This window comes from Melospiza melodia, chromosome 11 (assembly GCF_035770615.1).
Source record: "Melospiza melodia melodia isolate bMelMel2 chromosome 11, bMelMel2.pri, whole genome shotgun sequence".
Classification (NCBI taxonomy): Eukaryota; Metazoa; Chordata; class Aves; order Passeriformes; family Passerellidae; genus Melospiza; species Melospiza melodia.
Window position 1 is genome coordinate 8,728,959 of NC_086204.1, and position 17,446 is coordinate 8,746,404.

The 17,446-nt window shown below is 39.2% G+C and overlaps 1 protein-coding gene across 1 annotated transcript in view; it reads left to right on the forward strand.

The window, feature by feature from the left end:
• The window catches only part of CDC73 (cell division cycle 73), a 101,839-nt gene that overhangs the window by 68,178 nt on the left and 16,215 nt on the right, over nucleotides 1-17,446 (forward strand). Inside the window, exons 11-12 of the mRNA XM_063165513.1 lie at nucleotides 14,213-14,270; nucleotides 17,302-17,337. Coding sequence (XP_063021583.1) covers nucleotides 14,213-14,270; nucleotides 17,302-17,337 — 94 coding nt within the window. The remainder of the gene's footprint in view (nucleotides 1-14,212; nucleotides 14,271-17,301; nucleotides 17,338-17,446) is intronic.

Sequence of the window (17,446 nt, forward strand, 5' to 3'; positions counted from 1 at the left end):
TACATTTGCCATTTTCTTTGTTTTTTCTTTTTCTGTTTTTCCTTTTGATGTGCCACAATCTGTACTCGTATGCTGTGTTTGCCTAATGACAAGAGGTTGTTTATTCCATGTAATGAAATGTCACTTCTCTGAGGTGCATGGGAGGAAGGGAGTGAGCAAGGAGATATGTCAGCAAAGTGGGAAATGCTGGGTGCAGCAGGAAAGGTTAGAGCAGCTCTCTGGAATCCCTGTTCTCCTCTCCCTGGCAGGTTGGCTGGGACCAGAGCCAGAGTAAAATTGGCTGTGTGTATGCCCAGGATGATGCACACCATCTCCTGAGCCTTGTGCAGTGTCCTCCATGTGGGAATGGAGGCAGCAGGCTGCTCAGAGCAGGCTGGTGCAGCCCTGGGTGCCCTGTGGCTGATGGCTCTGTGCAGAATTTCCTGCTGTTCTCAGAGCAGGGCTGAGGCACTGGGAGATGGCTGCAGGAGCTGCAGCAGCTTGTGCTGGGTGCCAGGGCTGTGGCCTGGGAAGGAGGTGAGCAGTGCTTCTGAGAAGCTGCCCTGAGCTAAGGAAAGGGTGAAACCCGAGGCATCTCCATCATCTCCAGTGGAAAATGTGCTGCCTGGAAATACCTGATCCCACTGATTGGGATCTGAGGCTGATAGTAACTTGGGGATTTTCTTAGAACAGCTTTCAGAGTGGTAGTGCCTTCAGATGTTTCTTCCAACTAAGCACTAGTCAGTGACAGAAATGTCTGTTGGAGGACATAAGGATTTTTGCTCTTCCTCCAGAATAGGCACACATTCATTCCCCCAAAAATATGCCAATGCAGAACCTGCAAAATAAGGAAGAAACGTAGTCTGGCATTAACTCTGGATTAGTTGCTTTTTCTTACATTTTCCAAATGTCTTTTTGGAAGCACAGGAATAAGTAGAAAAGTGTGAGGTCTCTGGTCTGTATACAAATTATCAGCCTGTTGAGCTACATGTAAAATTACTCTGCTGCCCTTGCTCAGAAGGTGATGCTGCTGTTTTGTTTTGGTGCTTTTCTCGTAAAATGGAGCACGACCTGACTAAGGCAAGGAAGTTATTGGATGAATCTCTATGAAATTGAATCTGTTTGTGACTGGTAAAGCCATCCTAAGCACGTACAGAAAGTTCCAGGGTGTCATAACAGAGGAATCTTGTTACACTTTGTGTTGGTTTTTTTTTCTCTCATTGAAATCTTGGCTTTGAAAGCCTAACTGTATTCCAAAACATTGTCTCCTCTTAGTGGTTTACTCATTTTTATTTCCTGCCACTTTAGTGTTCCGTTTTCTGGACCGAGGGGATTTTGCTTTGCAACACATTGCTGTAGGAAAAAAAAAGAACTTATTTATTTTTTTATGACTGACATTAGACTTTGCAAAGGTGAAACAGCTATTTGGAGTACCAGGACAGATGTGAGGGCTGAAGGAGAGCTGAGGAGGTCTTGCTGCTTGTGGCAGATTTCCTTCAGATAAACTGTGAAATCCCCAGGATCATCATGGATGACTGATGGTTGCTAACATGTGAGGAGCAGAAATAATGGTTGTAGTGAGCCTCACCTGTGAAAGTGCTGACTGGCAGTCTGCATCTCCTCTGGCTGTTCACAGTGGGAGGTTCCTAAAGATGAATTTGTGTGTATATGGGTACAGAGTGAGAGGGCACAGCCGTTTGAAAACTTTCAGAATCTGTTTTGTGATGCATTTTGGAGTCTGCCCGTTTGTCAGGGGTTATTTTTTTGCAGCAATGGATGAAGCCTGTATATAATTTACAGTGTAACAGGAAGATCCTAAAATCTGTTGGTTTTGTAGGGCTCTTATCCTCATCTTTGAATAGGCTGGCCCTCACTCTATGGGATTGTGCCAGTTGACCTTTATTTAAGAGGATGCATTTATGCACTACCAAAAATACAGCTGAGAACAGTCTGTGATAAACCAGTTCTCCTAATGCAATGCTAGGAGCTTGGAGATAGTCTATCTAGTGTATGGATTGTGTTTAAAATGAAAAAATTAAAGTTGAATGCTGTCATCTTAGTGCTTTGAGAAGGGCTTAATTTAATCTTCTATACTAAAGAAAGAAGAATAATGGGGAATTTAGATATAATGCCAAAGGAAGCTGAAAGTAGAGGCAGAAGGCCAAATGGAAAAATTCCTCTTTTGTGATACAGCCAGAAGCCTTCCTGTATTTTAACTTAATGCATGATTTATTGCCACTACAGTTAGTTTTTGATACGACCATGTAACATCATCAGCTTTTGTGTGCTCCAGCAGGGTGGTATGAATGATGTGTTTCTCCAGGTTACCAATACCAGCAGCCATTTGCACAATCTCTTTGGTGTATGGTATTACAGCAATAATACACAGCTCCTGCTGAAGCCATGCTGGCACTAAAAACCTTGAAGGCACTTCTTGAAACATCTCCATTTCTCAAGACGCACACAAGTAGGATGCTTTGTTGCTGTGATGCAAATACAGTATATATTATTCTATTGGTTGTCCTCAATATGTGAGTCTGTGATGTGTGACTGGGATGTTTCTCGGTCCCAGGTGCCTTTGTTAGGTGATGATTAATATTGTGATGGTGTTGTTTGGTCCCCCTGTGTGATTTCTTTTGGGAGGAAATCAGCCATGTCCATAGGCTGTATTGCTTTTGGCAAAGAGCCAGGCTTTTAGGACATGCTGAAATGGAGACAACTGAAACTTTAATGTGTGTTGTCTCTTTGTTCTCTGGGTATAAACCAGAAGGCTCTAATTTGTTGTTGTGTTTGGGGGATTGTTAGGTTGGGTTTTGTTTTCTTTAATTTTGGAATCTATAGGATAAGTATAAAGGCTTAAATGAAGAAATACAGAATTTTGGGTTCAGGTGGCTGCCTGGCTTTCTGCTGACATGTACAGTAGTGTGATTTTATGCTCTGTAGTAGTGATACCTGCAAAATACTTTAATGTTTTCATCTGCTTACATCTGTACCCAGGGAGGGAAACTCCAGGCCTTTTGTAGTTACCCAGTTGCACTCAGTGGGAATTTCTTCAAGAAGGGGGAATAATAAATGTTTTGGTCTAATTCGAGTGCTCCTTCTTAATTGTAAATAAAAGAATATTTTAATTAAAAACAGACTTCTGGAATGAGAGTTCTGCAATGAAAAGTATGTGTTGGAATGGATCTCCCAGGGAAAGCTGGAGGCAGAACTGCAGGGCAGGGTGATAAATGACACATAACAGCACCAAACCCTTTGCATTTTTATGGGGGGTATTTGATTACGATGCTGCACATGAAACTTGGGCATCCTGCAGCCAAAGAGAAGGTAGTCTAGCAGGCAGTTTTTGTCAGAGCTGCTGTGACTGGTGCGAGAGGAATGCTATTACTGCAAATTTTGGAAATGCTGACTTCAGAATATTGTACTGAGAAAAATAGGTTAATGATGTTGACTCTAGGTGGGAGAAGCCACTTGAGGACACTGAAGAGCGCAAGGTTTTTTTTTTTTTAGTGATGTTTTATTTTATTAAATATCTAAGCTCACCTATGGGAAGCTGCAGGTAACTCCTAAAGTGTAATATTAAGGTTGAGGAACAATTCATACACTGCTTAGGAACTTTCTGGGTTTGAGGTTTGTGTTTGAATCCCATATTGCTTCTGTGCCCTGTCTTAAAATGTGGGAAATGATTCCAAGGGTGCCTTTATATTGTTGAAATCGGAATATAAACATTCAAATCCAACAATAGATGTGTTGTGTTGGCGTCTTTTGTTTTACTTGATGCAAATGTGTAAAGTCATGGGGCAGAATGAAACATTGCAATCAAATGTCAGCTGTGGTCATAATGTGTAGTGTATATAGAGTGTAGTGTAGTGTATGTAGTATAGGAGTTCTCAAAATGAGACTTTTTCCTGGGCACCTTATAGCAAACCTGGCCATTGGAAATGTAAAGTATTCTGCTCACAACAGCTGCTGTCTCTGATTTAGTATTTTTAGTGAAAAAAAGTTCATTCACAACATGACCTGTAACTTCCTGTTTGGGGGCAGATTTTCCAGCTACTTGGGCTAAAATCTGAGCATTGCTCAGTTTCTGTGAACACATTATCAGCCTGTTAGCAAGAACTGCTCTGGAAGGGCAGCAAGGCTGGTGAGGGTAACAGGGCAACAGGACTTGGAGCACAAACCCTGTGAGGAATGACTGAGGGAGCTGGGGGTGTTCAGCCTGGAGAAAAGGAGGCTCAGGGGTGACCTTATCACTCTCTGCAGCTCCATGAAAGGTGCCTGCAGTCAGGTGGGGTTGGGCTCTTTCTCCAGGCAGCACTGACAGAACCAGAGGACACAGTCTCAAGCTGCACCAAGGGAAATATAGGTTGGATAGTAGGAAAAGGTTTTACAGAAAGGGTGATAAAGTTCTGGAATGGCTGCCTGGGGAGGTGGTGGAGTCACCATCCCTGGATGTGTTCAAAAAGCCTGGATGTGGCACTCAGTGCCATGGTTTAGTTGGGGTGCTGGGGCATGGGTTGGACTCGATGACCTTGAAGTCTCTTCCAACCTGGTCATTCTGTGATTCTGTGACTGTTCTGGGGCTGCCCATGGGGAAAGGAGATGGGGAGCACAGTCTGGGCTGGCAGCGTGGGAGAAGTGGCACCCCCAGGTGGAGGTGGATTTGGTGCAGAAAGCTTTGTTTGACGCTTTTGTCGCTCTTCCCCTGCACTTTAACCTTGCATGTGCTGTGAGTATGTGCAGTGATTGACCAACATTTCACAGGGGGCTGTTCCAGTTGTACAAGCTGTAAATGCAAAGCTCAAGTTCAGCATCTGAGGAAAGGGGAAATGACTAAATTGTGTTCTTGCCCAGGAGAAGTGATACCTTTTGCTGCCAAAAGGTATCACTATGATCAGGGGTGCTTAGCTACAGTGTTGCAGAACAAAAAAAGGTCTGTTTGCCCATTGTTCCTCTCACCCCTGTCCTCCAAAAAAACCTCTGCTTACATTCTGATTTGATTCACTCTCTGTCTTCATGGTAGACAACATATTTTCTTTCTTTCAGTCTGTTTTTTTTTTTTTTTTTTTTTTTTTTTTAATGAGTTAAAGCAATAAAATCTGTAGAGTAAGAGCTGGATAGGATCTGGAGGGTCTGTGAATTGTAGTGCTCCTTTGGTTAATTTTAACTTTTTTTTCCCCATATGGCAACTGAAACTGAACTTGTGAACTGAGACAGCTGGGGCAGGACAAATGTTCAGAGGCAGAATTCTAGTTATCTTGTAAGCAGATTAAAATATCCAGTTTTCTCTGTCTGGGGAATTATAGGGTGTGGATAATTGCAGCATGTTCAAGTCCAGAAATCTTAACACTTTTGTGCTGGACTAAAACTCAGAAGTTTTTGCAGAGAATTACCACTCTGTTTCTAACTTGCTTGTCTCATATTGTGCAGATCTCTCTCTTGTGTCTCAGTATCTTGTCAATAGTTTTATCACCAGCAGCCAAGACAGTGAATCTGCTCTGTCTGAACAAGACAGTTTGTTGATCCAAGGGCTTTAACCAATGTCATGCTGGGGTTTCACTACTCTGTTTGAAAATGACCTAGATAATTTCTGTAATACACTTACTTTTTCCTTTTTCACCTATACCTACTGTTCTATCACTTTGCTGTGGGCATCCCACAAGAATCTCTTGGGGTGCGCTTGTGTAAAAGTCGCAAAGTCAAAAATACAAGAGTTGAGAAGAAAATCTGAGATGCCACAAGTTTCATGACTGGTATTACTCAGCTGTCTGCCAAGGTGTGGTTTAGTATTACCAGCAGCTTATTACAGTTACAGCAGATCTTGCAATCATCACCTTTTGGGCATTTAAAAAAAAGTACCTTTGCCTTTTCAGCTGAATTTGCATAGCAGATGAGCTGTTGTTCATCGAGGGAGCCTGGAGTACAAGGCACTCTGCAATTTGGACATTGTTTTGCCCTTTTTCTGGCCTGTGGCAGTTCAAAATAGCCCTTTCCATATCCAAGTGGTTACAGTTCCTTGAATGCTCACATCCACTGCTGTCATCACTCAAGCCCTCATCTCTTGGCTTGTTTGTTACAATTTGTTATAGCTGCAGCTAAAGCTTTTGATCCTGAAAAGCACATCTTTGAACTCAGCAGTGTTTTTTCTAGGCAGCACAAACAACTTGGAGTTCATTGCTCTACTGTTCAGCTTTGCACATTGGCTCCTCCAGGAATTCAGTTTCAGGATTTTTCCCCAGATATTTTAAGTTTTGCTGGGCCATTACTTGGAAAATTGCTTTCATCTCTCTGCCCATGATCACCCATGATAATTGTGTTTTCTTGTAACATAATGTAATATATAAGCATAGTGCTGGGTTTGCTAAAGCTGGTGAGGTACAGAAGAATAATATTGAAACTTGTTTTTAGTGAATAGAAAGAGAAGATCATATCAGGATGAAGTACAACTGGGAACAACTGGTGCTGGATAATTTGTTGAACAAGCAATCATTAAATAACCCAAGGTCTTTCAAGAGCTGCCCATGTATTAGAGTTCTAATGCAGCATCCCCTGTGTTGTAGCAATGGGAGTCAGTATAAGCAGGGGACGGCTGGAAAGAGCCTCAGCAGTTTCTGCATCCCACAAAGTTATTCAGTTACTTGAGTCTTGATTAATTTTTTTTTTTTTTTTTTTTTTTTTTTTTTTTTTTTTGGGATAAATTTTGATACAGAAGTCAAGGGTCCATCTGTATTTATTTGGGCACCTGCAGAGCTTTTAAAAATATTCTTCTCACACAAAGCATTTCATGAGTCTTTCCAGAAGTTGCTAAGGAACCTGAGGTCTCTTAGACCTCTGTTTTTGTATTGCTTGCTCACTGGGTGCAGGTGTAAGTGTGGTCTTCCTGCTGCTCTGTACTGAGCAGCATTTTCTGTAGTCTAAATGTGGCTGTTCCTTTGAATCCCATTTCCAAAGGTGAATCTGAACACAAAACCAATAGTTCTTCTCTATGTGTTTGGAATTTGTGTGCCAGTTGTGCTGATGGGCAAATGGATTGCTTGAGCCCCATATTGTGTGCTATTTCTGATAAAAACCACTTTCTATGGGTGACCAGTGCCTGCCCTTAGAGGCAGTAGTGAAACTTGATAGTTCTGAATGTCAAGGTCTGAGTCAGAGACTCAAACAGGAGCCAATTGCAGTAAATTCACAATTAGATGCAAATTCCAGTTCTGTTGAACTGATGTATCCTGGGCTGATTGTGGCATGCAGAAAACCAGTAGGATAGAAACTTTATACCTGGATTTAGAGAAAGATGAAACAATCCCTTAATACTCAAACTGTTCTTCTCAAAACCCTCTCTGGCTGCCAAGAAATAACTGTGAGGCTGGCTTAGATAACTAACCTGAAGGGAAGGAAGCCTAAGCAAAAATACTGTTTTAGTGATAACTGCCTTTGTCTTTTCACTCAGTTCATGGAAATGAATCATTAAAATGAACATAGGAAAGTATAGTCAAGCCTTTATTTTTCAAACAAACAAACAAGTCCTCTGGAGTTCTCAGGATTAAGAGTTCTTGTTTTTGATGAAAACAGCTTATCCCCAGGAAAATGGAAGTGTTTGCATGTTTAATCTTCGCTGCCAACATCTCTCTTCTGCTCAAAAATTGCTATTTCTATAGCAACAGTTTGAATTTATGTGGCTGATGTAAATTCAAGACAAAGTTCTTAATTTTACAGATATTCTGTACAAGGATGGAGCTCTAGCACACTTCTGAGAGGACTCTTCAGAGGGGTTGGATAGCTTAACTTTGGGGGTAATGGTTTTAAAGCATCTCAGTAGTTGTGGCTTTGATTAATTCTTTTCAAAAGCTTCTCCACTGATTTCCATTATTGTTATTACTGCAGCTTTTTTATTTGCTTTTGTCCCTAGTTGCTCACTAGTCACTACAATTTTCCTTTAGATTCAGTTGTGATTTGGTTTGTTTTCTTTGCAGAACCAAAGTATTTCCTAAGTTATCAATAACCAGTCCAGTTAATTCAGTCATGTTTAAAGCTTATTTCTCTTGATCTCGTAACAAACAAGAAATTTCAGTGATCTTTTTAAATTCAGTGACACTCATTGCCTAACCTGCAGGTCTAACCTGCAGAGACCCATCAGTTCTGTTTATCATGTTTAACAATATCAGGGTTTCCAAATTTGAATAAACTTGTCAGTTTTAGTTCTGTAATAGATTAATAAAGCACCAAATTTCCAAGTGAAAGTTGAATTTGCATGGTGTGGTACAACAGGTGTTAATGTTTGGGTAGTCCCAAAGCAGCAGAGTGGAACCAGCAGAGTTTTATTTGTGCCACCCTCCTCTGGTTTCTCCTTTCCCCCCTTCTCCATCCCTGTAGTGCTGTGCTCATTCTGATTTCCCTCTTTTGTCAGATTTGGTATATGGACTTCAATATTTGGAAAACTATAATGAGACTTCTATTACCTTTGCAAGATTGACATTGAGTTTTGTGGCATGAAACTGAATTTCAGGATTGGAAGCCTTCTATGCTGGATAAGACATGACCTTCAGTAAAATACATTTTAATATAATACACTAAAGGTTGGACTCAATGAGCTTGAAGGTCTTTTCAAATTTAATGATTCTATGATGAGTTTTGTATTTTGAAATAAACATGTTCTATATATTTTTTTATCAGTCTTCTTTGTCTTGCCACATTAGTTTTTTTGGTTGTGCAGGTATGAAAAAGTGAATCTATGCTGGTATTTTCTTTAGGTAGCTGGTATTAGGAGTCCTTTGATAAATACTGGTAAACTATTCTTCTGTTAGAATTTGTTCTGTAAAAATATCTTTAATTCTGCTTAAACTCCCACTCTCCCTTCCAGAAAATAAGAAAGTTGAAACTATAGAAACAGTAGCAATGACCTTTTCATTAATATTGCAAACAATGGAAGTGAAAGCAACTATAGTATTAGAAATATTTGCACAATAAATTCTATTTTTTACTGTAAAGTTTAAAATTAGGAAGGCAGTTAAAAGTTTGCAATTTATTATTTAAGTATGTCTTGTGCGACTGCATGCAGATTTGTGTGTGCATATAAATATAAAAATAAATTATACCAGTTTGATGTATAAATAAAATGATGATGTGAAACACTAGTTAAAATATTACTAGAATTTTCTTGATGCAAACATAGATCAGAGAATTACTGGGAAGGCTGCAGAGGCAGAGCCACTGAGTTGGATTATTTTTGACCCTTTGAAAAGCTTGGATTTTTTTCCAAGGCTTCTATGGGCTTTAAATTTTTTGAACAAAGCTCTATGTTTTCAGAATCCAATTTATATGAAATAGATGTTTCTATCAGGCTTCAAGTAGGGCATCTGGACCAATTTTTAGGTACCTGCTTTGAAGTCAGCCCTTTGTTTTGGCTGTTTGTTCATACATTGATATATGCAGTATTTAATTTATAGTAAAGTTGTCTTCTTTTTAACTATGCAGTTGTTTTGGGTTTTTTCATAGTTCTTCAGGCTGGCTTTACTAAAATTTTCAAAGGTTCAATACTTTAAGTCAGGAAATTATAATAGAGTTACTGATAATTAAAGTAGGTTTTTACAGTCTCTTGTACCTCAAATTGAATAGATATATTGAAGGCTGTTCTTAAAAGTAATTGTACAAGCTTGCCATCCACAGGCACTTCTTTTTTTTCCTCTTTTGAATTTGAGTTTTGCTGTGTTCCTCTTCACAAACAGAGCTGTGCTTGGCTGAATTCTTTCATGGCTGGAAGCTGCTCTGTGTTTGACATGCAAGCACTTGCTAACACTTCTTGCAGTGTTACTTTTTGCTTCTGTAATTTTCAGATTTTTTGGTGAAATTCTAATTGACTAATTTAAATATTATTAAGGAACAAGATAGTAATTAAATTTACCAAATTAAAGCCACAAGATGGCATCAAATTGTAAACTCTATCCTTTGCTCCTAATGTTTTTTTAAAGGTCAAAATACTACAGGCTCTTATTATCTCTACTGAGAAACCAGTTGGGAAAGGGAATATGCAATGAAATAGTTTTTCCTTCCACCATTTGGACCTGTAAAGCTGCCATAAGATATCTTTAATAATTAGGTTTTAAACAGGGGAGTTTATTTTCTAAAGTGTAGCAGGAGTTACTGTTCAGGTAATTTTTCATTCCAGTTGGGAAATGAAGGTAACCTAACTATGGATGTTAATGTTCATTTAGACCTAAGAAAACCACTAAGTATCTAAAATATAGGAAAATAATAGTTGGGTCCTGATAAATCTGTCAGGTAAATATTGTTAGTGGGTAATTTTTTGTTAATGCACATAATAGCTGTTTTTAAAAATTGTTATTTTTAGAAAAGTCAAAAAAAGAGGTTTAAAGAGAGAGGTTTAAAACCAAGAGGTTTTAAAAGGTGTCTAAAAGAAAACAAACCAACCCCCAACAACCACTCTCAGGAAACTTAAGCCCAACCATGGCTTTACTAACCACAGGTACTGAGCTGTTTCCCACTCATCCATTGCTCTGTGAACCCAGTATTTTTTAGGTGCTTAGGTACAACAATGCTAAATAACAAAAGGAATACACTAAACACAAAAACATTGTTAGGCAGAGATATTTTAAATGTCTGAAATGACAGGGAACAGAAGCACTAAAATGAGTCCCACAGAGAAGCAGATCCAGCCCTGTAGGGAAATGAGGCAGCGAGGCTCAGGCAAGTCTGGAGCTGATGACATTCTGTGTCAGGGTGTTGCTTCTGAATGGTTAAAATGGAAATCATAAGTAAACTCTCTATATATAACCTTCTATGGTAAATTAGCAGAAGTAAACCAAGTAATATGTTTTTGATTAAAAAACAACGTTAAGTGGTTGTCTTAAAGAAGATTTGTATTTTTCAAATTACATGGTTTTGTTACTAAATTAGTTTCAACTTATGAATATTCATAATATACTCCTTAACAGTGTCAAACAGCTTATGCATGAGAATTAGGTATGTCATTTTCGAGCAAAACTGTCTAAGTATTCAGAAATTTTGAGGAAATGAATGTTCTTTAAATAGCTAAACAGTGATTTCTGCTGCTTGTGATGCTTTGGGTACAGCTGCATGAACAAAAGCTCCCTTAGCTGGAGTTCAAATTTGCAGCGTGCTGGTTACTTAAAAGGAACTTTTAGATTATAAATTTCACATGAGAAGATTTGAAATACCTTTGTGTGTGCTCAATGAGAAATAACTCTGGCCTTTACAGGGAATGAGAGTGTGCAAACCAGGAGTTGCCTCTGAGTAGCAAATCACCAGCAGCACCCCCTTTGTGTGGTTGGATGAAGCAGCTCTGTCAGATGAATACTCTTTTTTTCTCTGGGAGAAATCCTGGCATGGACTTCTCTGGGTTATACCTCCTTAAGAACAGAGCTCAAATCACTGTGTTGTCATAGGAAAAGCTTGTATCTCTATCTGAATGCTTTTGAAAAGCAGTAATTGTAAATCCAAACTTAGCAGGACGAAGGAAAATAACAATAAAATTATCCTGATAATGACTTCCTTACTGACCCCATGTTTTCCTCTCCACTTGCGGGTCTTGTCAACCATCACAGCTCTGTATTTCTGTTCATTTCCTCACCTTAGTAGTGTAGACATTTCTCCTTACAAATCTTCTGAGAAATGTGGGGGTGAAATATTGATCAGAGTTTCTTTTGCTGCATTGGCTGCAGCTTTTACAGAACAGGAGGTAGTGGTTAGATCACTGAAAATTGTAAAAAGAGAAGCGGTGTAAATCACCTCCAGAGGATTGATGGTACACCTTCAGTCAGGTGACAGCTGAGCTTTGAGAATACCTCAATATCAGGAGCTGTGAGCTGAGGGATGTTCATTCCTGAGATTATCGTAGTCTGAGGTACAAAGTTATACAACTAAAAGCTGTACCTCCATAATTTATTGATTTGCAGGATTTGGTCTTGCAAACAGAATGGTCATAGGCATGGAAGTGGTATTTACTAATTTAAATGAATTTATTTCCTACTATCAATCAGATATTTTTATGTGGTTATTTTCTGTATTTTGTTTTGCATTTGGAGGGATGTATTTTGTTTCAGTTTCTCAAAGCCTTCCTGTTTTGTTTTAGGCTCCTGCACTAAGTTTCCCATAAATCACTGTAGGGCAGGCAGTTCAAAAGAGAGTGAAGAACCCCCAAAAAGATAATTTGTCAGTTATTTCATTAGGCTCATCAAACCACTGGTTTGGCTTTGGTTCTTGTTTGGTTATAATCCTTCACCAGTTTCTCTGCAGCAGCTCCTGGGTGCCTCCTTCTCTGCAGGCTGTGTTTGAACCATGGGAGGCACTGGGTGAGTGGCAGAGGAGGCAGCAAAGCTGCACTGCTGATTCCATAGGGGTGGAAGGAGGAATGAAGGTGTGGGACAGCACACAGTACTTACTGCTTATGCATCTAAACTGGGTTTAGAAACTTGAAAAACTTGGCATTGCAGGAGTTGATGTTTCTTTAGCTTGATAATTTTCTTTACATTTCATCAAGTACTGTGAATTTAAGGAAGTGTTATGGGGGAATTCTTGGTTTCTTCGAAATGAGTGACTAGTGCAGCACAGAATCATTCTTTTGACACAGAACATGGTATCTTTCTACAGAAAGAGGTGCAAAAAGTTTTATTTTGCTCTCTTGGAAAGTGGAAGTAAAAAGACAGATGCTGTTTCTCAGTTGCAAGGCTTGTCTCAAAGGTAGTCAGCCTTTCCTGCTGCTCTTCCTCTAGAGTGTGGTAGTATTTTCATTTTTATAATTTTCTGAGTAATTATTGTGAAAGGACATTGGCAAAAATACCTTTCCTCTGCTGCTATAAAAGTAAGTCTTAAAATAACATGTACTGACTCAACTGCCCTACATAAATGTTGGTATTTCAATAATCAGAAAAGAGTGCAGCAAAATTTGGGATAGACCCATTACTTGCAGTGCAGGGTTAATTACACCCTTATTCTAAAGATTAATGGGAGGTTGCTGCCTGTAAAAGTTACAAAAGCTGCTCACTGCACCAAATGTCAGCTCCAGCTTATTGAAACTAATCATGGGTGGCTTCACTAAGGCTCAGGGAAGAGAGGCTTTGAGTAAATTTGTGTTTTCTATGGGCTTCTGTGGGAGCTTCTATTGGTACTTCAGAGATGATGAGATAAAGAGTTTTAACTTTCATGATGGAAACTTAAAAGCAGCTCCTCTAAGTATTATTTAAGTCATGCAGTGAGCCCTCTCATGAGCTTTCTTTTATTTTGCATTACAAAACACACTGTTATTTATGCATGGAGATAGAAGTCTGATAATGCCTATTGGAGTCCTTTCCAACAGGTTTTCCTCTGAGTGGTATCTCTGACCTTTCTCAGTGTCTCATGCTTGTAGGATATCTCACATAATGTTTTAAGTAATTTTCAGCTAAAATCCGTGGTTTCATGTTAAGAAGGTTTTTTCCTGTCAGCTCTGCAAATAGATGGAAGTAAGTGGCTGGAATGTGCTGCAGCTTTTCAGCATGTTGGTGCAATGTGTTATGTTCAGGGAGGTTTCACAGCAGAAACTGAGAGCAGAATTTTTCTTGCAGGAATTGTGTTGCTCTGGAAGCAGACATGTGACCTCACTGTTTTCTTTGGTGCTGTGTTGACTCTGGGGAGCTAACAAGAATAAACAGTAGTGCAGGTCTTTTGTGTGTTACATTAAGGTAATTGGATAAGGCATGAGCAGAACTAATTATCATGAGAGTGCTATTTCTGGGCACTAAAACTCCTCAAGTCAGGAATGCATTGCAATTTCTTGGTCCTGGTTTTCCATCCAAAGCATAAGGGGATCTTGTTTGGAAATTTCTACAGCCAACTGCTTATATTTACATTACTAACCCTTGGTGAAGGTGGTAGTAGGTAAAATGAAACAATACTGTAAATAGGAAAAGTTTATTTGAATGTAAAAGTTTATTAAACTTTTTAAAGTTAAAATTAAAATATTAAACATTTTAAAGTTAAATTTTAAAAAGTTTATGGTTGGTTAAAATGTAAGACTGTAAAAGTTCGACATTGTTTGTCTTCCCTAAAGCTAAAAAAGGCTCTATAAAGAGTTTGGAATATTTTCTCTATTTTCTTCCATCACTTGAGTGGAAACATACTGCTCTTGTTATCATGATACTTTCAGTACCTCTGTGGTTATTTGAAAACTCGTGTGCCTGACACAAAGCTCAGCTGATCATGTTGTTTTTCTGTCTTTCCAAAGGAAGGTGCATCTGCCAGAAAAACACAAACTCCAGCAGCACAGCCTGTGCCACGACCAGGTAAGGTGGCCACTGTCCCATGGCCTTCTGTCCCTCATGTGCATGAGTTTCTAAGGAGCTCTCTTTAGAACTTTAGTAAGCTCAAGAATGAAGTACAGGTCATTTATTTTTGGCCTTTAATTGTGCATAAATTGGAAAAACCCCATAGCCTTTTGTTTAATGTTATACCATGGGACTTGGGGTCATTCTCTTGTTGCCCAGTTAGCCCATTGAGAAGATGCACTGCTGAAATTAAAAAGTCAAGACCTTCTCTTGGTTGTGGGCTTGGTATGTCAGCAGTTAAAATTTCACAAAATACCCACTCAAATATCTAACAAGAGCTGGTTAATACTCCAAGGATAAACAAACAGAATACCTAATCTCAAAAAGAGATGTATTATTACTTCTGGGATTAATATGTCAGAAATAAGTAGTTCTCTGAATGTGTTATCATTACTTCTTCACACTTCCTAAGCACATATTTGTAACGGGGCCAAAATCCTCAACTGGGTTTTTAATTCCCATTCAGTAAATTTTGGCTGCCAAGTCCACTTATCTGTCAGATGGAATCTCGAGTTTTGATGCAGTGGTGGGCTGATAAATGTACTTTGTTTAAATAAGAAACCCTTAGGATAAGTTTTTAGAAGCATGTAAGACCAGTACATGAGAGGGACAGTTCTTGCAAACTGATGTGCAGATTTGCCCCTGGTTTACGTACTTTGAGACTTTAGTGGTTTGGTGGAAGAAGGCCTCAAGTGAAAGGTGCTATTTCAGGACAAGATGATGTTATGAAGGTTCTGGGGACATTCTGGAGGTTCGGAAGCAAAGCTACCAGTTAAAATGAATATACTTTTTCTAGAAGTACTGCTGGAATACTGTATATCCTTGTTGAGACTCTAAATGCTTGCAATGTGTGCTTTGCTAATTCATTGAGATTTGTTTGCTGGATTTAATGCTAAGACTTAATATTGTAAAGCTGCTTCTTTCTCCCAAATCCATTCTAATATTGAATGTTCTCAGCATGCCCAAATGCTGTTGTGCACAGATTCTTCTGTTTGGTTATTTTGGAACTGGAAAGGTCATGCTGCCTGTCATACTTATCTCACTAGCCCCGTTAAGCATCCTAATGCAGATGGAGTTGACAGACAGCAGTATGAAAAGGGTAGAAGTGGCAAGAAAGGAAATGTGACTGAGTTGTCACAGTCCCTGCTGCTGGCTGTGACTTCCTGGGCACTTCCTGCCAGCAGCGTGGGCTTTGTACATGACAGAGGTGACACTGATAGTGCCCTGCTCTGAGGCCAGCCCCATCCATTATCTTGGATCTACATTGGAAATTGGAGAGAGAATACAGAAGACAGGTGGAGTCAGAAGAGGTTTCTCTTTCTGCCTGTCCTAGGATATTTTTGCATTTTGATATTTGGATATTTTAAGAATTCAGCTGTTCTATTCTTAGCAGTCAAAGCAACTAAACCCGCTATTTGCAGGAGGATGCTGCTTTGCACATAGGAAGCATTAATTAAATTAGGCTAAACTGTTGAACAGTAGTGATTTGAGGAAAATGCTTGAGATGCACTCTTAAATGATATTTCTTGATGCCATTTTGCGTTACCAACTTTTCTCCTTACCTGTCTTTGTACAGCTATTTAATTCCTTACAGATGCTTATTCTCTCTCCCCCTCCTTTTTGTTTAGATGTTTTTCTCCTTAAGGCAGCTGGCTCTGCCCATAATTTCAAGAATATTTTTACTTTAAGGAGATACCTAAATTAAAGAAAAAAAAATTAAAAATCACTGGGTAGGTAAAGTTCATGTAGTTCAATATAGTGTTGCCAATTATATCTGTGCATTTGACAGTGTCAGGAAAAGATAATTAAGGATATGGTCTCAATATTTCAATAATGGCAAGTATGTGCTGTGAATATTTATACTGTTCTAGGAAGTTTCTGAAACAGTTGGTCATAAATAAACATGAGCAAGTTGGTGCTAAGCAATTGGAAGTCAATTAATGAAATTTGTCATGCATAGTAGCAGTTGAGACTTGAGTTAGTCTGCATCAATCTCTCTACTACTCACCATTTTCTGAATTAGGATAAACATGGATGATGATGATGATTATCGAGTGCTACACTTCTCTCCTGAAGTTAGGGCTCCTGAAAACTGAACTATAAAACGTTCATTTGGGGAAACCAGGCAGGTCACCTGGTAACCAGGGAATAGCACCAAAGTGAAGAAACAAAGAGGCTTTTCCACTTTTGGAATGCAGTGTTTCCTCTACTGAGGTGGTTACAACTTGGAAGACTGAAGGGGAAACATTTTGCTGGAGAAGTGGGGGACAGTTCTTTGGTTTCTACCAGTCCAGCAGTGATTTGGTGGATTTCTTTGGTGGTTGAGGGTAATATTGTTTGTGGGTGGGTTGGTTTTTTCTTTCTCTCTTTTTCTTTTTTTGGTTGCTTGGGTGGTTTTACCCTTGAGTGTCAAGCTTGACTGGATCTGGCTCCTGAAGACCTCATTTAACTCAAGCTACAATTCAAAATTAACCTAAGCTTGAAATTCAGGTTTTGATTGTTGAACTTCTATGTATGTTTGGGATGGCTAAACCCCATGGATGTCATGTGCAATAATAAGTACTACTGAAAAAGTGAGGTGTGGAGATCAGTGTCTTGTGAAGGTTTTCCTGCTGGTTCAGCACTACTGAACTGAAGATCTACAAGCAGCATTTTCATGATTTCTGGGACTTTTTGTGCATGGCGTTGTGTCCTGGCCTTTTGTGGAGGATGGAGGAGGATGAGTGCCTTCAGTAAAACTGGGAGAGATTGACTGAACTCTCCTAATACCTGCTTCAGATGGTCAAAAACTGTTTGTTTTCTGAATACTCATGCCCAAATTATAAATCCCTTCTTCATCTTAGTGTCTTCCATCTGTAAAAATGGTCTAATGACTGTAGTGTGACTCTTCCCTACTCACTCCTGCAATTAGGCAGATGCTTTGCAATGACATTTGGATTGATGTCCTAGTCATTCTGCTGTATCTTTCGTTTTTTTTTTTTTTTCTCAGTTTCTCAAGCAAGACCCCCTCCAAACCAGAAAAAAGGTGAGTCAATTTTAGTTACATGATCGTTTTCATTTTTGTGTGAATTGTGCCCACTTTTCCTTTTTTTTTCCCACCTGACACTACAAGCAACAGTATAAGCCAGCCATGG